The 24,642-nt window shown below is 42.9% G+C and overlaps 1 protein-coding gene across 4 annotated transcripts in view; it reads right to left on the bottom strand.

Moving 5' to 3' along the window:
* Nucleotides 1-227: 227 nt before the first annotated feature.
* The window catches only part of KIF4A (kinesin family member 4A), a 121,001-nt gene continuing 96,586 nt past the window's right edge, over nt 228-24,642 (bottom strand). For all 4 annotated transcript variants that reach the window (XM_045072763.1, XM_045072760.1, XM_045072761.1 and 1 more), the window contains 11 exons: nt 22,349-22,504; nt 22,122-22,222; nt 16,930-17,059; nt 15,383-15,553; nt 14,895-15,002; nt 13,800-13,877; nt 13,367-13,465; nt 12,126-12,311; nt 3,415-3,531; nt 1,319-1,441; nt 228-1,049 (listed from right to left, as the gene is read on the bottom strand). In XM_045072763.1, the coding sequence (XP_044928698.1) occupies nt 846-1,049; nt 1,319-1,441; nt 3,415-3,531; nt 12,126-12,311; nt 13,367-13,465; nt 13,800-13,877; nt 14,895-15,002; nt 15,383-15,553; nt 16,930-17,059; nt 22,122-22,222; nt 22,349-22,504 (1,473 nt within the window). In that variant the 3' untranslated portion in view covers nt 228-845. The remainder of the gene's footprint in view (nt 1,050-1,318; nt 1,442-3,414; nt 3,532-12,125; nt 12,312-13,366; nt 13,466-13,799; nt 13,878-14,894; nt 15,003-15,382; nt 15,554-16,929; nt 17,060-22,121; nt 22,223-22,348; nt 22,505-24,642) is intronic.

The raw sequence follows: 24,642 nt of genomic DNA on the forward strand, positions 1-24,642 counted from the left end.
GGGACTGGGCAACAGTGTGGTCCCACGGCCAGGCTGTGCCAAGAAACCGGGATGCGGTACATTCAGAACAGCTCCCAATACCACCCCGGAGTCACACAAGAAGCTTCACTGTGAGCGAGACCTGGGTTGGGTGCTTGCCCTCATTCTCCTCGAGGGCCTTCCCAGAGGCCGAGGAACACAGGCGATTCTTTCTGCGTCTGGCACAGAGGGTCTTTCCAAACAGTAGCTAGACTAAGATTTATTTATTTACTTAGTATTAACACTTTAAAAGATTTCATTGACCTCAGCAGTATGGAAGACAACTGAGGGCACTGTTTAAAACCCAATCCAGAGACGGTCAGGGCAGGAAATATCCCACAATCACCCCCATTCCTGATGGGAGATGGATTGGGGCCAGGCCTCCAACCTTGGCCAGGCTTTGCCATGAAGCTGAGACAACCTAGAGGTAAGACAGTTTCGGCCTTGTCCCCATCGGGGAGGTGGGGGCATAGCCTTACCTGCTCACAACAAAGAAAGAGCTAGATTGTACTGAGGATTGGCTCCTGATGAGTCATCAAGAAGGTCAGTTGGTTCTTTCTTCAGCAGGTGGCTCGGCACCTTTCTGGAGAAGACAGAGTAGTAGTCTGGGGCTAGGGGGCTGGAGAATAAGGGCCAGAAACCAACAAAGATTTCCTCTCCCATGTGGTAAAATGCTGTCCCCCCACCTTATTTTTTTTTTTATTATTATTTTTTTTGCAACAGCAAGAACCCTGAAATCCAGAGGAGTCATTAAAGAAACTCCTTCTGGCTGCAACCTGAAAGCATCTCCCAAGACAGATAGGGGCCGCGAGAGGACAAGTCCGACTTCAGTGGGCTTCTTCTTCGATAGGGGAGCAGCCAGAGAAGAAGCTGGTATTGCTGGCCAGAGCTCGCTTCTTTTTCTTCCCTGGAGCTTTATTTTCTTGGAATTCTGTTGCTACGTGTTTCAGTTCTGGGAGGCCAGAGTTGGAGGCAGCTGGGGCTGTCCTCTTCAACAGCACCTGCTCCACGTCACACATCTCTTTCAGGATCTAGGAAGGGCAGAGACAGGTCTGAAGAGATCTTGGGTCGGGGCAGAAGCTCTGCCCAGCCGCACTGCTATAAATGCTCAGCACACTGTAGTAGGCAGTGTCCCCCAAGATTGGTCTCTTGAAAAAAAAAAAAAGACTCTGGCCTATGCCCGTTTCCCACCTCCCAGCAAGCTGATTATACCTCTCCCCCTTTTCCTCCCACTGCACTGTCACAGCCAATGCAGAGATGACCTAAGACAGCTGGAAATGCCGGCCTTTGGCCCACCTACCTTGCTGTTGGGAGTGGCACAGACAGGGTTAAAGAAGCTCAATCCTGGGGTAACCTCTGTGGGATCCTCCAATTTGAAAGAGCCTTCGGAATCCTGGGTCCGCTCAACAGTGCCCAGGCCATCCTGAGAACCAGACAGGCATATTAGAAGTTTGGCTACCAGAGTTCCAAAATCAGTCTGCTCTCCTCTAACCAGTGAGGTACCAGCTCTGAAGGCCTCATCGGTCAGTCGAAGCAAGTCTTTTTTTTTTAAGATTATTTATTTATTTATTTGACAGAGAGAGAGAGAGAGATCACAAGTAGGCATAGAGGCAGGCAGAGAGAGAGAGAGGAAGCAGGCTCCCTGCTGAGCAGAGAGCCCAATGCAGGACTCGATCCCAGGACCCTGAGATCATGACCTGAGCAGAAGGCAGCGGCTTAACCCACTGAGCCACCCAGGTGCCCAAGTCTTTTTTTTTTTTTTAAAGATTTTATTTATTTATTTGACAGAGAGAGACACAGCGAGAGAGGGAATACAAGCAGGGGGAGTGGGAGAGGGAGAAGCAGGCTTCCCGCTGAGCAGGGAGCCCCACTGGGGCTCTAACCTAGGCCCCTGGGATCATGACCCGAGGCGAGGGCAGCTTTTTAATGACTGAGCCACTCAGGCATCCCAGTTGAAGCAGCTCTTAGGGAGACCCTGCCTGCGGTTTCTCACCATTGTAAAGCTTAAAGGCAGCTTCTGAAAGCAAAGGACAAGGTAGGGGAGTAGGAGAGTGGACATCATGAGCAGTGTTTAAAACAAAGCCAAGCTTTGGTCATTTCTTGATTCATCTTCTATCCTCTGTAATCTGCACTACCCTTTTTAGCATGTCCACAGGGTGTTTTCTGTATTAGTCTTCCTTTCAGAGGAGGGAACAAACGCCATGAGCGAAAAGTTACTTGGGTAACAGGGCGACTCTTAGGTAGAGCTTGGATTAGAATTATAGCCTGTTGTCATGGCAACAGAACAGGCTTGAGAGTCAGGAAGCCCGAGGTCTAATCTTAGCTGTCAAGACCAGCTGGGTAATATTAGGTGAGTCACTTAAGCTTATCTCTGGGTCTCACTTTCCTTCCCCATATAATGGGAGCGTGGGACTAGATCAGTGCTTTGACAACTGACATCCTCAGAGGAAGCCCAGTATAGAAAAAACAAGTAAAGAGTTGTTCTGATCGACATGGGGTCGAACTGAGACAGGCCACGGTCCTCTGTTCAGGAAGCAAGTCCATGGGGCCACCATAGGACTCCAGACCCCAAACTGGAAGAACCACGGGGACAGAGAAACTTTACAGCTCCTACTACTTCTATGATTCTCAGCCTGACCCCCAACTTGTCACATTAGTCGTCTAATGACTGTCTGCTGCGGAAGTCATTTTAATAGAAGCCCCAGGGCAGAACTGTTCACATGCAGATGTTCAAGAAATGCATGATGAAGTATCATTATACTAAGCTTGCTGGAGTTATTGTAGATCACCTAGAGAGCTGAGGGAACAAGCTTCTGCCATGGGCACAGGTAGGTGTAAGGTCATCTTTATTTCCCCGAGTTTGCTCTTTCTGGGAGCAATGTAAGGAGGACAGCTACAATTAACTTGGGCCACAACAGTGACTATTTGAAAGACCAAGCTCCTGTGGGTCTTTTCCTAGAGGCATGGAGTAGTTGGTTCCCATGGACAAGGTCTAAACAACTAATGTTTCAAGATGTCAGAGGGATTAAGTTCCTCCCTGGAAGCTGCCACGTGGCCCTTAGAGTTCCAGCTAAGCCTCTGGACTAGTTTGGTCCTGCGTGTCTATGTGCCTGTAGTTGCCTGCTTTCCTGTTCTTTGTTCCCGCCTCAGAAATTGTACCCAAACTTCACAGCCAGGTTGGGCATGGGGAGCTGCATATCTGGCAGTCTCCTGCGAAGGGCTGTGGTTTCTGAAGGGGCTATGTTGACAATGCTAGCAGAGAGGAAGAAGGACTGAGAAGGGAAATGTCTCCGATCACAGAAGGCATAAGAATGGTAGGGAGAGCTGTGGCTTCAGGGTGGTGGGAACTGGTGGGAGGCCCAAAGGGATGGTGAGGGCCAACAGAGCTGGTCCTACCTTGTCTTGCTGGCGGTTCCTACACTTTGTGGGGTCACAGCTGCAGTCCACGCCACAGTCTGACTTCTGCCTCCTGCACCCACACTGCTTATTCCCACACCAGCCCTTGCAGGAACACTGCAAAACCAGGTTTGGAGAAACATAGGTCACTGCAAGGCCTAGAAGACCAATGTAACGTGCTTCCCCTTCATTTGCAAGCCTCTTTAGAAGATATGGAAAGTGGAAAATGGAAACGGAAACTTGACCAAACTTCTTTCTCCTCTGTCCCTCTTCTTTAGGGAAATAGTGATTCCCCAGAATAATAAGAGGTTGCCTAACCACACATCATGCTAGACAAATCCGTTTTCTGGTTTGGATTATATACTTGAAAGACTGATTGGAGGGATGCCAGAATAATGCAGGGTAATTGGCAAAGTCTCTCATGATGATTTTGCAGTCAAAGCGACGAATTGCAAGTTGGAGGGTGGTAGGGATATGTGTGTTTAAGGGCTGAGTTTACTGGCTCGTTATCTTCAGCTCTACCCAGTGGTACCTTCACCCAACTTTCATTTCTGCATTTTGTTCAGCGTCAGCTGGGGCTATGTCCTCAGCAGTTTAGTTTAATTATTCAACATTTTAATAAATCACGGAGGATATGAAATAAAATCATTTATATTTGTATAGCACTTTACAGTTTTCAGAGTCCTTTCATATATATAAATGCCAAATCTCATTTGATTCTCATGGTCCATAAGGTAGTTCTGTTTATCGACTGTAACAACGGCACAAAACGGGAAAGATGATTCATAAGTAAGATAACAGAATCACAATTCAAAAATATTTTGACAGGCTGAAATTCTGGGCTGCCTGTCGAAGGAGAAGTTATAACGAGGATAAACAGAAGTCTGGCATCTGGGTTCTCCCTGCATCAGCCGTATAAATATAATATGGGGGGCGAGCTGGCATAAAAGTAATTGGTGCAAAAAGGGCCTAAGGATATGAGGTGTTAGCAAGTTCCATGAGTCAGCAGTGTGAAATGGCTGTCAACAAGCAAATCAGTCAGGCAGAAATTGTCCAAGTTCATCCATAATTGTGACATCCAGAAATGAGCATTGCTTTCTAATGCTGGTGTGGCCACTGTGAGGTATACTGACATAATGCAATTCCCTTGTTTGGAAATCATGGGGAGCAACTGCTTGACTAGACTCTGGGTCAGTCTGACCGCACTAGATAGAACATACCGTATTTTAGAGTATCATACTTTTGTTCGGGTATATAAAAGCACAGACCACAAGCAACAAAACCCACTCATGTTCTCACTCTTCCCTTAATAACTAAAATACAGATATAACCGAAGCCTCCTACCTACCTTTTCCCGATCTCATTCACCTCCCTCTCTCCCAGGGGCAAAGTCTCTTGAATTAGGTGTTTATTATTCCCATGCAGGTCTCTTAAAAATTTATATTCATTCATTCATTCATTCATTCATTCATTCACTACATATGAGTTTGTTTAAAAATAGAAGGAATGATCTTACATGTTCTGAAACTTTATATAAGTGGTATCTTACTATGGCACTGTTATAAGTGCTTTCCATGTATTAAACCCACTTAATCTGTAAATATGTTTCCTGGTGCACACATTTGGGAGTTTAAGATGTGTAGGTGTTTAATAAAGAGGCCATTAAACAAAAAAAGAGGCAGGTGACCAGCGTTAAAGGAAGTGATATTACATGAGAAATGGTGGAAGAAGCAGGGGTTAGTTTGGCTTGGAACAAACACAAGTGGCAGAGTTCACAGAATGATGGATTAGAGTCAGAAGAGACCTCAGTGACTATCTGGAGCCTGATTTGATGTATGAAGCCCCTCTCTAATGTCCCCGGCCTAATTATCTGAGGCTCTCTTTATCCTGAGATGAGGATAGTTTCTGTAAAACTTCTGACCACAGGACCCCGTTCTGCTGTCTGGAATGGTAAGGAATTAGTTTAACCACACTTACACAGCATTCTTGTTCAAACCCGGAGCACAATTTCCACTACCCAGTCCCCCTCTGTCCAGAACCTCTCAAAGCTAAATATACCTACCTTCCTCAACGATCTAACACATGACATGGTTTCTTAGAATCCTCACCACCTTGGCCATAAACCAATTTGTCAAAGTTTATCCTTGATTGTGACATCCAGAAATGAGCTCCACTTTCTAATGTTGGTGTGGCTGGCCATTGTGAGGTAGGCTGACACAACACAACGCCCCAGTGTTCGTGAAGCCTAAAAATCACAGTAGCTTTTTATCCTTTGTCATATCTTTGTGAATCCATACTGAGTTTACAGTTAAATACAAACCCTTATGTCTCTCTCATAGAACAACGGTCATTGTTCTGTTAGTTGTGAAGGTGAAAGAAACCATTATAGTATTTTTTTTCCTGATTTTGAGATTAATACATATCACTTTAAAAATCTGAAAATCGAAATCATGATTTTAAATGTTTAATAGCTGTATATAGTGTTTCATCATGTAGAAATGGTAATTTATTTAACCAGGCCCCTAATGTTAGATATTACGAATGTTTCCAAAGAAACTGCTTCCTATTATCAATCATATTACCATAGATTCTTGCTACGTAAACAGAATCTATATGTTCCCGCCATCAACAAGGCTCTCCAAGATCTGGCCATTAACTATCCCTCTGGCTTGACCTTGGCTACTCTCTTCCATTTTTCAATACTCTCCAGCTACCTTGGCCTTTTCAGCTGTTCCTTGATAAACCAAACCCACTCTTGCCTCAGGTCTTTGCATTTGCTGTTTCCTTTTCCTGAAATGTTTTCCCTCTAGTTCTTTCCCTGACTTGCTCCTTTACTTTGCTGAGATCTCTGCCTAAGTATCTCATTGTCGGAGAGGCCTCATCCCAAGGACTCTTTTTTTTTTGACAGAGATCACAAGTAGGCAGAGAGGCAGGCAGAGAGAGAGAGAGAGAGAGAGAGAGAGAGAGAGAGAGAGAAGGATGCAGGCTCCCTGATAAGCAGAGAGCCTGATGCGGGCTTGATCCCAGAACCCTGGGATCATGACCTGAGCAGAAGGCAGAGGTTTTAACCCACTGAGCCCCCCAGGCGCCCCCTAAGCACTCTTTTAAAGAACTCTTTTCCTACCCCAGAATTCTCTATGAAGTCACTATCTTTTCTGTTTATCTCTTACCATCATCTAAAAATTATTTTAATTTGGGGGCAACTGGGTGGCTCAGTCGGTTAGGCATCTGCTTTCAGCTCAGGTTATGATCCCAGTGTTCTGGAATTGAGCCCAGCATTGGGTTCCCTGTTCATCTAGAAGAGTGGTTCTCCCTCTCTCTCTGCTGCTCCCCCTGCTTGTGCTTTCTTGCTCTTTTTGTCAAATAAATAAATAAAATCTTAAAAAATAAAGTTATTTAATTTGTTTTTCTGGTCATTGTGTTGTATCTCTCCACAAGAATGTGTTTGGTTTCATAAGGCCAAGGATCTTACCTGTCATGTTTGTTATATCCTCAGCAACTAGAAATAGTGCTTGGTATATAGCTTGGTGCTCACAAAAGATCTGTTGAATGAGTACATCTTTTTATGCATGACTGACTATCTCCTTAGTATAAACTCCTATGCTTATCCTTATTGAGCCAAAGGACAGGAACATTTTTAAGACATTTGATACATTCTTTTTAAAAAAAAAAGATTTTTATTTTTAAGTAATCTCTATACTCAACGTGGGGCTTGAACTTACAACCATGAGATCAAGAGTCACACGATCTACTGAATGAGCTAGACAGGCACCCCAAATTTTTGATACATATTTTCAAGTTGCCTTCTAGAAGTACACCAATTCACATACCTAATAGTAATAGACAGGAATGTCCACATTAGTCACCCTTGCCAATACTGGGCATTATAATAAAGAAATCTTGCTTCTTTGAGTAATACAGGACAAAAGACAGAGTTCTATGACATGTCCTAGGACACCTTACCAAGATGACCTTATCCATTGACTGCTATAGCCTGGGTATGGTCCTCTGACATTCACAGATTCATCTAGATGCCTCCACAACATTCTATCCTGTCAATGTGTCTCTATTTTATCTAAAGGGGTAATAGAATGAGAGTGGTATCTGAAGGGCTGTCATAAGGAAGAACAATTAGACTTCTCCATAGTCATCCTCCATTGGGATGATTTTAGCTCAACAAGGGACAACCTCCTAACAGTTAGTGGACTACAATGGACTGCCTTACGAGACTGTGAACTTACCAGCACTAGAAGTTTTCAAGCAGGCAGAGGCGAGATAAACACATGGTAGTGGTATTATGGAACAGTCATGACACACATGACAGATGTATTCATCACATGAATGCCATTTCACTAGCTATAACTTCATCTTGTTCTCTTTCACACCCCCAGGACCCAGATCAGAAGACCCCAGACCCATGACCTTGCCACAGGCACGACCTCAAATATATATTTATGTGGTACATGGTGTGTGTGTGTGTATGTATGTGTGTACATGTACGTGTGTCACAACAGCTGGCAACCCACCAGCATGGCCCAACACCACAGCTGAGAACCACTATAATAGAGGGACTCTTTATATAGAGTGGGAAGTAGAGCTGAAAGATCTCTGGGGTTCCTTTAAGCCAGTGGTTTTCAACCCTGGCTACACATAAGAAATCTCTGGGGAGCTTTTCGAAAAGGCCAGATCCCACCTCAGACCAATTAAATCAGAACATCTGGGGGTGGGGTCCCAGGCTCCCTATGTTGAAAAGCTCCCTTGGAGGTTCTAATATGCAGTCGGGGTTGAGAACTATTGCTTTTGAGTCTATAATTCTTTTAGCACTGATTTCAGAATTACACTGTGTCCAGAATAAGATCTGGTAAAAACTTAAACATAAAGAATATTAGACTAAGGGGTGCCTGGGTGGCTCAGTGGGTTAAGCCTCTGCCTTCAGCTTGGGTCATGATCTCGGGGTCCTGGGATCGAGCCCTGCATCGGGCTCTCTGCTCCGCGGGGAGCCTGCTCCCCCCCCCCTCCGCCTGTCTCTCTGCCTACTTGTGATCTCTGTCTGTCAAATAAATAAATTAAAAAAAAATCTTAAAAAAAAAAAACTAGACTAAGACTTCAGAAGATCCACACATGCAGCCTCCCTTGGATTCAGCTGCCTCTACCTTTCATAACTCCTAGATCCATATAAGCTCCAACTGACCAATGTTGACCCATAGGTAGGGGCATCTCTATACCCCTATTCAGCAGGAAGAAGTTACAGAAGATGAGACCTTCCACCCTCAACAACCTTAAGATTTAAGGGTCAAAACTGTTTGGGGGGGAATAATGTGGGAAACAAAGGCAGAAGAAAAATTATTAAATTTCCTTACCACCTACAGCTCACTGACAAGTACTCAAAACAGGCAGAGTGACATTCCTCTAGGGACTAAACTGCCTTGATGTTGACACTTTGCTAAGGGCAAAAGGCAATCCTAGCCTGACCCCCACCCTCTGATCCTGTAAGTCTACTTTAATATATAAAAATTCCTTTAGAAATTTCCTTTATCTTTTTTTTTTGACAATTCTTTATTTATTTATTTATCAGAGAGAGAGAGATGGGGAGAGAGCGAGCACAGACAGACAGAATGGCAGGCAGAGGCAGAGGGAGAAGCAGGCTCCCCGCCGAGCAAGGAGCCCGATGCGGGACTCGATCCCAGGATGCTGGGATCATGACCTGAGCCGAAGGCAGCTGCTTAACCAACTGAGCCACCCAGGCGTCCCTAGAAATTTCCTTTATCTTTAAACCCCCCCAAGATACATATTGGCAATCATCCCCCAAGCCCATGGTCCACCCATATACATCTGAAGGGTCTCATGACTGTGGTTTTATTAGACAGTAATAAATGACCTTTTCCCCACAGTAGCTAGACCCCTCAAAATCCTGGAAACCTTAATTCCAAAATTCCTTAGAGACTTACGCTATCCCTAACCCCCTCCTAACTTGAAAGTATATAATGCACCACTCCTCATGACCCTAGTGTAGCTCTTTCTACCCACAGGTCCTGTCCCCATTCTTTAATAAAATCACCTTTTTGCACCAATAAAAGAAAAAAAAAACAACAAAAAAACCAGGCTATGACAGGAGACTCAGGCTCTGGTCCTATATTTAATACTTGGTATGACCTTGGACAAGTCACTTCATTCAAGTTCATCTCTCTTTCATCACTAAGGAAGAGAGAAGAATTCCTGCTCCCTCTTTTCTGCCAAAGGGGACAAATGAGAATATTTGTAAAATACAGCGTTTTAGTGACAATCCCTGCATATCTTACTCTTCACAAAGTGCTTTTGCATATATTCCTTCTTTTAACTATTCAGACACCATAAAATACCATATAAAAATAGTATTATTAAAACTCCTTAGTTAAAAAACACATATTTATACAACTTTGACTGTTACTTTGACTCAGGATATTAGTGCTAGAAGAGACCTTACACATCATTGATTCTAATCTAATCCCTTCATCACACAGATAAGGAATTAGGAGCCTAGGGAGATTAAGTGACCTGTATCAGGTCATCTGACTAGTCAGTGGCGAATCAAGACTAGAACCCATGCCTACCTGGCATCGAAGCTATTACTTTTACTACAGCACATGGCTTGTCTCTTAGCATCTCCTTAGTACACAGAGGAAACATGGTTGAGTGAGGAAGCCCACTTTTTCAGCATTAGCTCTAGCCGAGTCATTAGTCTGGTGACTACCGCAGCCTCCTTTAAAGTCATCTAGTGATAACGCCCCGCCATTTCAGCTGGGTTGGAACAACAGATAGGATGGCCTTCTTGCAAAGCATTAATGTCTACAGCTAATGTGTCTAGGAACAGTCTGATCAGACAGCAGATAGCTCTCTGCTCTACATAATACGTAGCATCCATATACTTCAAGTTTGCTAAAAGGGAGAAACTTAGATGGTTTGCCACTTTTGTTCCCCTTAATGCCCAGTTATAGTCTCTTCTCAAGTTATTAAGTCAGGGGAAAAGCCTAGAAAAGAATAACCTCTCAGGGTTTTAGACAAGAGATTTTATCATTGATGCAAATACTTGCTTGCAATTTTTACTAGAGTTCTCTATTTCCCTTTTACACGTGGGACAACTTTGCCATGATACATACAGTAAGCTTATTTCGAGCACAAGTCAACACATATATGCTTCACATTTGGACACATCTTCCCAGTGGTTTTAGGTCTTCTACCATTTGTTTCTGTGTGTACTTCTCAACTCTTGCTTTCTATTACTTAGCTGACCCTTGTATCTACATTCAGCTCCTGCTCTCCACTTGGGTCAGAGTAGAGTCTGTAAACATTTGTTGAATAAGTGAATGAACGTCAGACATGTTCTGCCCCATTTTCTTTAAGTGTCCCAGCCCCCTGTCCCTCTACAACTAAGTCTTTGCAGTATGTCATTCATTGTGTCAACAATGGTCTCCTACTTGCTTCCGAGACTGAATTTCCCCTTCTGTCTTAAGATGCAGTAATAGTCATCTCTTTTATGGTATCTTCCTAAACAGTATTTATTTGGTTTGGCTTTACAGTCACTCTTAAAAATCCCTTAGTCCATCTCCCTGAGATGAATATGCTGAGGTTCTTTGGTATGCTTCTATTTCTTTGCCTTATTTTCCCACTAGATTATAAGCTCTCTGCGGCTGAGGATGAGCTCTTAGTCCCACTAAGAGCATGGGATATGTGCATTCCCGATGACTTTCCAAATAACTTAATGCCACCACTACTAGCTATTCCTCATGGCTTGCTTCACTTGGGTGTTGTGGCCTTCTCAGTCCCTGATGTGGTGCTCAAGCAGCTAATGAAAGCAAGTTAACCTTTCAGGAAGCTGGCTAGGGTCCTTTGTGAACTGTCCTCCTTCAGTGGAATGTGGCCACAGGGCATGGTTGGGATAGTAGTGAACTATAGTGCCTGGGAAGTTAATGTTTCACCAGAAAACATCTAGGTTTGATAATTATGTAGGACTATCATTGTGGAAGTAAAGAAAGCATGCCTCAAAGTCAAATTGTTTCTAACTAACCTTAATGTGGTGTGTTTGATCTTATTATTAGCCCTTTCTGTAATTCTTATTGCCCCTTAGGCTAAGGAGCAAAATTACTCTATGAGGCAAGGAAGATAAAGTTCCCACTTAGCTTCTGGTTCACAATTTTTACTGATATGACCATGACATGGTAGAAACAAACCGGACTTAGAGTCAGAATATTTGGTTTCGAGTCCTGAGTGTCCTTGGTTTTATGACCTTGAGTGAGGTCATTCCCCCCTTCCTCCATTTGCGACTCAAATCCTTCTGTAAAATGCAAACAATACCTCGCTGGATTTTTTTTGTGATAAAAAAAGGAGATAACCTATACAAGAATGGTTGATAAACTGTAAAGTGCTATAAAAACATGAAGGATTATTACCAACACTTTGGAACCAGCCTCAATGAATTGGTACAGAATACTACCACCCGTTTGGACCTAGTAAGAACCTAAAAACATGAAGAGAGCCATCTTGTGTACTTGAGCAGGCTTTTCCACTAACTCCAGGTTCTATATAGAGCTGGCCCAACAAGGACTCCTCAGTGGAGCCAATGCCTTTGAACAGGACCCAAGGGCTCAGGTGCAGGGCACGGGGCTGGCAAATTTCCCACTAGCAATGAAGACCAAGGACTAGAACCCCTGACAGAGATGACAGCTGCCTCCTACCCCTTGGATGTTCTTCTTGGACACCTTAACAAATTTTGTTGGCTTCCATTCCTCATCATCCCCATCATCATCATCATCACCAGCACTGTCCTCAGGCTCATTCACAGAATGCTCTGAATAATATTTTAGATCCTCGATGTCCATGCTGTGCTCCAGGAACTTCTCTTTAAAACGGGAAGGTTTCGGCTAAGAAAAAAGGTTTGGAATAATTAATAAAATTGTAAAAACACACATAGATCAAATCTTCCCAATAGCTGTTGCCAGCTATATTCTCAGAGCTGAGTTTAGAGATTCCCTCAAATATAGCCTCTTGGCTTTCCAAGCCAGAATTAATTCGGCTGTAACCTCTGGCCTTGTAGAGTCTTTGAAGGGATGGCAACTGAAGGAGTAGAGGCTGAGCAATCTGAGGGAGGAAAGGGACTCATGATCTGATAAGTATCTTTGGATGGACAGCTGAACACTGCTCTTTTCTCCTGCTCCTCCTCAGTTGTTACATAATGCCTCTATATGGCCAAAAGTCAGCCTTCTGGGGAGGGAGAATGCCTATTTTACTCAAATTGGCACTGCAGTCTTATTTGGGACTCTAAGGCAAATGGAGATGCTGGAATTAGGGGATTTTTTTTAAAAGATTTTATTTATTTATCAGAGGGAGAGAGAGCGAGCACAGGCAGACAGAATGGCAGGCAGAGGCAGAGGGAGAAGCAGGCTCCCTGCTGAGCAAGGAGCCCGATGTGGGACTCGATCCCAGAATGCTGGGATCACGACCCGAGCCGAAGGCAGCTGCTTAACCAACTGAGCCACCCAGGCGTCCCGGGGATTTTTTTTTTTTAAGATTTTATTTATTTATTTGACAGAGAGAAATCACAAGTAGATGGAGGCAGGCAGAGAGAGAGAGAGGGAAGCAGGCTCCCTGCCGAGCAGAGAGCCCGATGCGGGACTCGATCCCAGGACCCCGAGATCATGACCCGAGCCGAAGGCAGCAGCTTAACCCACTGAGCCACCCAGGCGCCCCAGGAATTAGGGGATTTTTTAAAAAATTTTATTTTTAAGCAAGCTCTACATTCAATGTGGGGCTCAAACTTACAACCCTGAGATCAAGAGTTGCATGCTCTATCGACTGAGCCAGCCAGGTGCCCTGGGATTTGGGATTTTTATCCCTCAACCTCTTCTAAAAGAAGCATTTAGCACACTCACCCCCAATCATGGCCACATAAAGGTATTAGCAGCACCGAGCAGTTTACCTTAGGTGGGATATATTCAAAAGAAGAATCTGGAGATAGAAGGGGATCCTTAGGAAGATGAGGTTTCTGTCTGCTGGCTACTTGGAGGAGGGTCAGTTTCTGTTTGGAAAGAAAATACAGAGTGTATAGCACACAGTGGCTTCTGGGAGTGTTAATGGCTGAAACATAAAGATTCCTAAGCTAGCCAAATTGAAACTATAGTAAAGTAAGGCAGGTTGAAGGACTCTCACTTTAGGAGATCAGGATTAGATTCCGAGAAGAGCAGATTAAAAAACATGTGTTCCTACCGTTTTGAAATGCACGTGACCCTATCATCTGGAAAGCCGATAGGGACGTCCAAAATGGAGCCAACTCGGGGCTGTTCCCAAGAGCTGACCTCAATTACAACAGGGGCTCCCAGGGCTTATTAAAAGTGGGTGGGAGGCAGTATTACCTGCTTGATGATTTCATTCTCTCGGAGAAGCTGCTGATTTTGCTCGCATACTTCTCGCATCTTCTCAAGCTCTTCATCCTATTTCCAGATAGTGCAGTGATAGGTGGGGTTATTTTCGGCACTACATGTGGGTTACCAAACAACTCACATCTATGAAAACACACTGCTGCCAAGTTGCTGGCAGCAGATGGTTTTTGCACAGCAGCAGGACTGGGCACCCAGAAAAATGCCTTATTCCCACCAGTGCCTCAGTGTCCTGAATGCCACTTCTATTCCAATGCTCCCAGGCAGTCCTGACCGTGCTCTCAGGAACCATGTGCTCTGCCCTAAATGCTCTCCTTATTCTCTTCTATTCTTGAGACTTACGTCTCTTATTCATTCACATCAGGATGCTGATTAAGAGACCCACATGGACAGTAAGCTTTGTTTCTTTCGTGTCCACAGATGCTTTTGTTTACTCTTCTAAACATAGACTAGGCAGTTTATTTGCTACTATAATAACCCAGATTAAACTTCCTGGCACTTAAGACAACCAGATTCACAATTTGTGCATACAACTTTAACTAGTTTGGTTAGGTCTTTGATGGGAGGTGCCAAGGAAACCCTAGAGACTGGTGCTTCAGAAAAAAAGGATTTTAAGTTGGACAAAATAGTGTTCCAACACGCTGCTAAGGGGTGTGGTGTTCCCAGGCTCTGGGAGATATTCAGACCCCAGGCACTTTACAAACATGTCAGGTCTCAGCTCAGAACAGGCCCAGAAAGAGAAAGCTGAATGCCCCTTGGATTCTATGAGATGACTGAACTTTCTCAACCTTTTGGAGCTCAGGGCTGAGGCAAGGAACCAAGAGGCCTCAAAGTCTGGCGTGGAGTACATAATGACATTTCCATACCAAAAAGGAGGTTATTCTATGTATGGTACATTCTAAATACCTCTAAATTGATCAGATAGGGCCCAAAGGTCACAGCAGTTACTATTATAAATGTGTTTTTCAGTATATTGTATTATCCACTGTAAGTACAATGGTGTAAACTAGATGTGCTTTGCAGTCAGGCCTGTGGATCCCACCTCTGGAGACCCTCACCCCATTACTATACCTGACACTTCAGTGTGCTCAGCAGCTGTTGCTCCTTCTCACTCACTGACTCCTCCAGCTGCTTCTCGGCCATTTGGCTTTGCTGCAGCTGACTGAGAAGGTACAGCACCTAGAGAAAGAAAGACACTGCCCAATGGGACCAAAGGAATGAGAGGAAAAAGGAATTTTGGCTTAGTCCAAGCATTGACCCAGATGAATCCTCTGGTTTAGAGGTACCTATCGTTGTTCCTTCTCATGGCTTGAAGTCGTAAGCACAGCCACAAGGTTCATCTTGATTTTAAAGTTGGAGGCTAAGAGTCACTGTGTATGTCAATTTCATTAAGTCATTTCTCTCTTTCGGGTTCCTCGCTTGAAAAATTTGAAGACGACACATGGGCTTTTGAAGGAAACTTAATATCCACCCCCCCCCCCCCCCGCTTTTCAAAACTAACAACAAAAAGCCATGACCCTCTGTTTCTCAGTATGGCTTCTGGGCTTGCCAGAGCTTACCTTCTCTTGGTGTTGCTGTTCTACCTTGACCAGCTCTGCCTGTAACTCTGTCTCAATTTCAGCAAAATGATTTCTTTCCTCAAACAGCATCTTCTGCATGTCAGCACAGCTGGCCTTGTTCTGTTTCAGGCTGCTTTCAAGCTTGCTGACCTGTATTTTGGAGGACACCAGCTGGAAGGGATAAAAGATCAGTTTAGGGGTGCCTGGGTGGCTCAGTGGGTTAAAGCCTCTGCCTTCGGCTCAGGTCATGATCCCAGGGTCCTGGGATCAAGCCCTGCATCGGGCTCTCTGCTCAGCGGGGAGCCTGCTTCCCGCCCCCCCTTCCTGCCTGTCTGCCTACTTGTGATCTCTGTCTGTCAAATAAATAAAATCTTAAAAAAAAAATGTTTAAAAGAAGATCAGTTTAGTTGGAGAATGGCCACCTTTCGCCATTCATTAGGCAGGAAAATGTCAGCTTTCCTGAAATGGACTGAGAAAAGTTCTTCCAGGTCCAGAGTCCATTCTTCTTTTTCTGTGTCACATGGATTCTACCAGTGAATAGGAGCAACGCCACCCAGGCCAAGAAGAGTCCATATTTCTGTTGAGATCGATCTCTGCAATCTAGGAGCCACAACTGAGGCCATTTGATCTCTTGCTCTGTCTCCAGGCAAGACTAAACCGGACACAAATAGTAGCTGACAAGTCCAAATTCTGGTATTTTAAGACTTTCTTCCTTCCTTCTGTAGAGGAATCCATAGGACACACCCTTATGACCAATTATGCCCCATGTCAGAACATCTGTGTTTGCCTGTTGGAACTAGCAGACACATTAGCTGGGGCTGTAGATCTGGCTCTTCGGGCTAGATTTGATATCCTCTGCTGGCCTGGTTTTATAGTCCCTACTAGCCTGTATGGGGAACATGATTACCAGTGTTCACCAGACTAATCAGGATTTCCTATTCGGTAGGACGAATCTGCTAACCCGATCCAAAAATGTATAAAGGATAACATCGCTCAAAACTTCCAGAGTTGAGAGTTTGTATGCTTGTCTCGAAGGGATGATGCCTCAGTCACCAGAGGCCATCGACTTCAGTTCCGCTTGTGACCATGTAAGATGAAGTATTATTTTAAACTCAGTGAGGATGCACTTTCCTTAAGATGAGTGTAGGTCAAGAGACGATTAGGTTTCCTTTCTTCTAGATTGTGCCTTAAAATTTCAAATACATGTTTCATAGGTGTTTTAAAAGTAGTGTAGTATAATAGTTTATGTTTAACCAGTGGCCTACTCTGGCATCCTGATTATTTTCCCAGTACTAATAGCAGACATTTAGCAAGTACTTGCTGTATGTCAGGCATGACAGGTATCAACTTGCAAGTCATATATTTTTCTACGTGACTGGCCTGTACTTGCTCACACCAGCCTTTACCCATAAGACTATTTCTCTAATACTAATGTCACTGCAGCTTCTACCATGAAAAGTGGCAATGACATTACAACAATATTCCTGGCTAACATTGCAACCTACCCAGCCAGACCCCTAATTGCTGGTAGGAAGAGTGATGCTTACCTCTCCAATTAAATACTTCAGGGCACACTTGGCTTCCAGGATGGTAGCAATATTCTCCCAGCGGTGTTTTGGCCTGTCTTCACTTTCTGCATCCAGCAGCTTCTGCTGTAGGTCAGCAATCTGAGCACTCCTTCAAGGAAAGACACAGTGAGACTTGTTGCTTGCATCCTCAGCACCAAGGAGGAGAGCTCTGTGGGGCTCTTCCAATAGGTTTATGGATGGAGGTATCAGTGAAACAGCATTTAAATAACGACTGAGTCATCTGGTTAGGATTTTATACAGTATCTCAAATCCTGATGCAAAAGGAATCTGAGAGACTATCCAGTGGTTTTATTTTATTAAACACTGGTTGAAATAAATGGGTCATATAGTGGGACTTGGAAAGATTTGTTTTAGTAGGGTTTCTGTTGCAGTGTGCTGACTGCAATGTGACTTTGTCTTGAGGCCATTTAAGTTCAGAGTATGATATAGTGGTTCAATTGTGCAAGGAGAAGAGTCAGGTTGGAGACCTGAAGGAAAAAAAACTTCTCAAATGTACAAGCAGTAGGGTGCCTGGGTGGCTCAGTCAGTTAAGCGGCTGCCTTCAGCTCAGGTCATGATCTCGGGGTCTTGGGATTGAGCCCTGTGTTGGGCTCCCTGCTCTGTGGGGAGTCTGCCTCTCCCTCTGTCCCTCCCCGCTGCTTGTGCTTTCTCTCTCTCTCTCTCTCTCAAATGAATAAACTGAAATCTTAAAAAAAATTAAGAAAGGACAAACAGGTAGATGTTCTTTGCTGGAACCAAATACCAAATTGGGACCTATGGCTCGGACTGTGAGAGGTTATCTTGAATTGCCTGCCACAGGACAGAGAGATTTCTAAGAAGATGAGATACCCTGACCCTGCTTATAGCTTACACATGCTTTCTGATCAAGTCTGATCTGAGACCAGGGTTTACACAGTATTTCAGTTTCATTAACAGCTTCCTTCACAAATTTGCAATGTGTGCAGTGAGAGGTAGTATAGCAGCACATGAGAAATGGACTGCTACATAAAGTACTATAAAGAAGATGGCTCGGTGGGTTAAAGCTTCTGCCTTTAGCCCAGGTCATGGTCTCAGGGTCCTGGGATCGAGCCCCACACAGGGCTCTCTGCTCAGCAAGGAGCCTGCTTCCGCTCCTCCCTCTCTGCCCACTTGTGATCTCTGTCTCTCAAATAAATAAATAAAATCTTTAAAAAAAAGAAGAAGAAGGGGACCAAAATAATCTAAGACAGCAGTTCTCAAATCTTAGAGTCTCAGGACCCCTCTACACTCTTAAAAATTATTGAGGACCTCTGAGAAACTGTGTTCATATACATTGTACCTAAAGATATTTACAATACTGAAAGTAAAACTGAGAAAAAATGAAACATTCATTAATTCCCTTAAAATAATAATCCATTACAATGTAGTTTATGAAAAATACATTTTTTTAAAAGATTTTATTTATTTATTTGACAGACAGAGATCACAAGTAGGCAGAGAGGCAGGCAGAGAGAGAGAGAGAGAGAGAGAAGCAGGCTCCCTGCTGAGCAGAGAGCCCGACGTGGGGCTCGATCCCAGGACTCTGGGATCGTGACCTGAGCCGAAGGCAGAGGCTTTAACCCACTGAGCCACCCAGGTGCCCCTGAAAAATACATTTTTTAAAACAACAAAATCATTTAGCAAGAAGAGTGGGACTCTTACATTTTTACAAATCTCTGTAGTATCTGACTTAGTAGAAGACAACTGGATTCTCACATCTCCCTCTGCAATCAGTCTTTTGTGATATGGATATGTACTTGCAGCAAGGAGGAGCATTTTATTTTATTTTTGAAGGAGGGGCATTTTAATAGCCTATTTAGATAACTGGATATTCTTGAGACCACACTAAAAACCAAGTGGTAGTTCCTTAAAAATTAGCCGAAATGTGGGGTACCTGGGTGGCTCAGTGGGTTGAAGCCTCTGCATTCAGCTCAGGTCATGATCCTAGGGTCCTGGGATTGAGCCCCGAGTCAGGCTCTGCAGGGAGCCTGCTTCCCCTCCTCTCTCTCTGCCTACTTGTGATCTCTGTCTGTCAAGTAAATAAGTAAAATCTTTAAAAAACTTAGCTGAAACGTGGACTCTGAAACCATTGCTAAGTAAACTTTTCTTGCTTTCTTATATTAAAATTCATTGGTCTATCTTGCAATCTGAATGGATTTACCCACACATGATTCTGTAACATATCATCTGGACAATGCTGAATGTTGTAAAGTGTCCAGATGTTAACACGTTTCATTATATAATGTAAAAAAAAAAATAAATAAACTACTCTTAGTAATCACCACTGGTCTCCTCAGAAAAGTTAAGAAAAACTGTCAAGCTCTTGGGGGCAAATAAAAGTTTTCCAGAATTCTAAGTTTTGCTTGAAAACTCAATTCTATCTTTGGTAACAAACACTGCCAGTAGTTTTTCTTGAAGTGACAAGCTCACTCTGTTCACTTTTGAGAAAATGCCTGCCAAGTACTCAAGCCTGAATACCCATAGTTCATCAGTGCTTCTTTTGAATACAACGGATGTTCCATGGGGAAAAGAGGCCTATTGAGCTCACACCTCCAACAACTGCACAAGTGCTTTTCCTCTACACAAGTCTGAGACTTCAGCAAAACAGCACAAGTGGTCTGCGTGTTCTTCCTTTTCCATCACACAGAATACTAAATAAATTTGAACTCAAGGGTTGAAATTTTTTAATAAAATTAATAATTTGTACTGCTTTATCAAAGCTATTCTTTTTTTTTTTTTTTTAAAGTAGGTGCTATGCCCAGCGTGGGGCTTGAATTCAAGACCCTGAAATCAAGAGTTGCATGTTCTACCAACTGAGCCAGCCAAGCACCCCATCAAAGCCATTCTTAAGTAAAACTCATTTTATTTTTTAAATTTTTAAAAAGATTTTATTTATTTATTTGACAGAGATCACAAGTAGGCAGAGAGGCAGACAGAGAGAGTGAGAGGGAAGCAGGCTCACTGCTGAGCAGAGAGCCCGATGCAGGACTTGATCCCAAGACCCTGATATCATGACCTGAGCTGAAGGCAGTGGCTTAACCCACTGAGCCACCCAGGCGCCCCGTAAAACTGATTTTAAAAAACAACTCAGAGCATGTGGTGGTGAAGTATACAGTGACCCCTAGTTCAGACTAATATCCACTGCCTTCATTCAAGCTATGGTATGAGCACTGTTGCTTTGCACCATCGTGGTGTCAATGGAGTAAAAATGGCAAATGACATCTTAATATTATTATGAAAATTGTTTTGATTGCTCAGAGACCCCTAGGGGTTGCAAACCATGCCTCAAGAACTCTGGTCTTATAGTCCTTTCCTTCAATAAGCTTATATTGACAAGACTAATAAATGTAAAAAATTAATAAATACAAAGAGAACATACACCCACTGTACCACATATATGATTGGCTACTGTAAGTTCTGAAGTGGTTTAGAGAGGAGGATTAGTGGGGGATGAAGTGTTAGGGAAGGCGTCTTGAAAGAGGTGGGCTAGCACACTTCAGGACTGTCATGGCCCTTCCTATCTCCTCTGATAATTAAAGTTCCTTAGATATATTTTTTTTAAATTTAGTTTATGTCTCATCAGCTTTAGGGAAATTGCCATGACTAAACTCACCTCTGTTTAATTGCTCTCTGGTTGGCACCTGCCTAACAGGTGAATTAATTAATCATTTAATTACGCCCAGTGGTGTGCAGGTGAAAGTTTCACAACCAGCACTTAAAAAAAACCAGACCCAATTTTTAGCCTTTGCTAGTTTCTCTGGTATCAATGTGCTAAGCTCTCAAGGGTTTACAACATTCCTGCAATTTTAACAAATGATTCCAACATGCCACTGTGTCATTATATTATTTCCACTTGAAAGCTGGGGTGATGCCATCTACTTTCTCTGTATCCCAACTGGGCGCATCCAGTGTGGCACAAAGCAGAAACTCAGATGTTGGGTGATTTATAGACATAGCCAAAGATAAACAGCTAGTACATGTTGCTAGAAATGAATTGAAATGATCTTTAAGGTCTCCTGGGCGATATAGTTCTATTATCCTTAAACACTAGAAAACCTCTGTGAAAGTTCGATTCCTTCTAGATGTCCTTGATACTTAAAAGACAGTAATAGTGATGAGAGCACCATAATTTCTGGTCTTAGAGCCAGAAAAGGAGAAAGAGAGAATGTTCACTGAGCACTTTTGATATGTCAAGTACTGGGTTATGTGCTTTCCTTACTTATCTAATGCTCATGGACACTGTTACTTCCAATTATATCTGCTTTGCTGATGAACCCTAAAGTTCACTTCCTTCTGTACTGGTGCTCTTCTGGCATCGGTTCTTGATTTTCTCTAAAGTTTTGTTTTTAGCCAGTTCTACATTTCAGAGATACTAACATGTGGTGCAACACAAAGAGCATGGGTTTTGGAATTAGACAGACCAGGCTTTGAATCCCAGCTCTGTATAACCTTGAGCACGTTTCTTAAGATTTCTGAACTTCTGGAGTGCCTGGGTAGCTCAGTCAGTTGGGCGTCCTTGATTTTGGCTCAGGTCATGATCTCAGGGTCATGAGATTGAGCCCTGCATTGAGCTATGCTCAGCAGGGAGTCTGCTTGGGATTCTCTCTCTCCATCTCCTACTGCCCCGGCCCCCTGCATGCTCTCTCAAAAAATAAAAATTAAGAAAAATTTAGAAAAAAAAAGATTTCTGAACTTCTGTTTAGAACTTTCAAGTCAGAAGAATGATACTTAGGGGATGCCTGGGTGGCTCAGTCAGTTGAGCAGCTGCCTTTGGCTCAGGTCATGATCTCTGGGTCCTGGGATCGAGTCCCGCACCAGTCTCCGCTAAGCGGAGAGCCTGCTTCTCCCCCTCCCTTCCAAGCCCCACTCACGTGCTCTCTCTCTCTCAAATAAAGAAAGAAAATCTTAAAAAAAAGAATGATACTTACATCATAAGGTATAATACTACTTCACAGGGAGGGGTTGAATTAGAAAATGTATCTAATGTGTCTAGTGAACTGTATGGTTCAAAAAAAATTGCTACGTTTTCTCACTTCCCTATCATCACAAAGCCTTTGAAAAACAAGCATTTGAATCACTGGATTGATAGGTTCTATTTTGATTCCAGGCCTAAATTTTTATAAATTACAATGCTTTAGAGACAGTCACATTACCTGAGCTCCATTTCAGTTTCCAGGCTTTCTATCTGCTTTGTAATGGAATCCTCTGACTCAGAAACTTGACCACGTAGTTCAGCAAGTGAGAATGTGCGCCTCTGTAAAGAACAGTGGGAATGAGGGTGAGGTGCTCAAAGGAAAGTAATCTTCCAAAGTTGCGAGGGTTCCTGGGGAGGGCCGAGTCTGGTTATTGGTAATGTATCTCCTTCCAAAAGGGCACTCACCCGGAGTTTAGGAGGTGGATTCTCCCCAGATTCCTTTTTTGCTTTGAGTTGAGCCACATCCTGAGCCAGGATCTTCCTATCTTCAAGAAGGTCATTCAGGTGGCGTTTGGCTTCCTCAGTACTGACCATAACCTCAATTTCATTTGCAAGCCAATTCTAGAAGAGAGATTGGTGATGTTGGGTTAGGGATAAGGGATCTCTGGCCCATGGGCTAGATTCAGCTCCAGGCTTAATTTCACTCAGAACAGAGCCCACATAAGTAGAAGTGAGATTTCCATTCATGCCTACACTTAGCTCTCCAAGAGCTTTTAACAGCAATATCCCAAAAGGTCATAAGAAAGAGACTTTCTGCAGAAAATCTTTCTCTACATATCCTAGCATTTCTAAAGACTATCTTTGCCTTCTCCATTTTCTCCTTAACTTGTCCTTAACTAGTCATGATAAGGAATTGAAATACATTTTTAAATTTTTTAAAAGATTTTATTTATTTATTTGACAGAGAGATCACAAGTAGGCAGAGAGACAGGCAGAGAGAGAGGGGAAGCAGGCTCCCTGCTGAGCAGAGAGCCCGATGCAGGGCTCAATCCCAGGACCCTGAGATCACAACCCGAGCCAAAGGCGGAGGCTCAACCCACTGAGCCACCTAGGTGCCCCTGAAATACATTTTGATTATCTGTTCTATTTACTACACAGATACCCATTCTTTTTAAACTTTTTTTTACTTGAGTATAGTTGACACATAATGTTACACAAGTGTTCTGGGTACAACATAGTGATTCAACATCTCTGTATGTTATGCTTTGTTCACCACAAGTGTAGCTACCATCTGTCACCATACAACACTATTACAATATCATTGACTATATTGATGCTATTCTTTTTATTTCTCTGACTTCATTCCATAACTAGAAGCCTGTACCTCCCACTCCCCTCCACCCATTTTTCTATGCCTCTACTCCTCCTTTCCCCCTGGCAACCATTAGTTTGTTCTCTGTATTTATAAGTCTGACTGCTTTTTGTTTGTTCATTCGTTTTTTAGATTCCACATATGAGTGAAATCATATGCTATTTGGCATTCTCAGTCTGATTTATTTCACTTAGCATAATACCCTAGAGGTATTAACTCCATCCATGTTGTCACAAATGGCAAGATCTCATCCTTTTTTTATGGCTGTGTAACATTCCACTGTGGGGTGTGTGTGTGTGTGTGTGTGTGTGTGTGTGTATGTGTGTGTGTGTATCACATCTTCTTTACCCATTCATCTACCCATGGACACTTAGGTTGCTTCCTTATCTTGGCTACTGTAAATAATGCTGTAATACACATGGGGTGCAAATATCTTCAAATTAGTGTTTTTGTTTTCTTTGGATAAATACCCAGTAGCAGAATTACTGGATATATGGTATTTATAGTTTTATTTTTTTGAGGAGCCCCCATACTGTTTTCCACAGTGGATATACCAATTTACATTCCTACCAACAAGACATGAGGGTTTCTTTTTCTTCACATCCTTGCCCACACTTGTTATTTTTGTCTTTCTGTTTTTAGCCATTTTGACAGGTATAAGGTGATATCTCATTGTGGTTTGATCTGCATTTCCCTGGTGAGTAGTGATGTTAAGCAATTTTTCATGTGTCTGTTGGCCATTTGTATGTCTTCTTTGGTAAAATGTCTGTTTAGGTCCTCTGCCCATTTTTAAATTTGATTGCTTTTCTGTTGTTGAGCTGTACAAGTTCTTTATATATCTTGGATAATAACCCTTCATTGCATATATCATTTGCAAATATCTTTTCCCATTCAGTAGGTTGCCTTCTTGCTTTGTTGATGGTTTCCTTCACTGTGCTAAAGCTTTTTATTTTGATGTACTACCTACCTACCAATTTATGCTTTTGTTTCTCTTGCCTTAGGAGACATAATTAGATATGCATTCTTAATCTTTAAAGTCGATGAATGAAATTTTTTAAGCAAACAAAACTAAATTTAGTTTAGAAAAGTAACCATCTCTGAGAACATTTTCACTTTTGATGGAGGCATACCATGCTTAAAAGTAATTAAAAGAGTGGATGATATCTAAAAGATTACTGCCTATGTTCTCCTCTAGGAGTCTGATGGATTCCTGTCTCACGTTGAGGTCTTTTATCCATTTTGAGTTGATCTTTGTGTACAGTGTAAGAGAATGGTCGAGTTTCATTCTTCTACATATAGCTGTCCAGTTTTCCCAGCACCATTTATTGAAGAGACTGACTTTTTTCCACTGTATATTTTTTCCTGTTTTGTCGAAGATTATTTGCCC

The sequence above is a fragment of the Mustela putorius genome, unplaced genomic scaffold, assembly GCF_011764305.1.
Source record: "Mustela putorius furo isolate JIRA1106 unplaced genomic scaffold, ASM1176430v1.1 tig00004053_pilon_pilon_pilon, whole genome shotgun sequence".
NCBI lineage: Eukaryota > Metazoa > Chordata > Mammalia > Carnivora > Mustelidae > Mustela > Mustela putorius.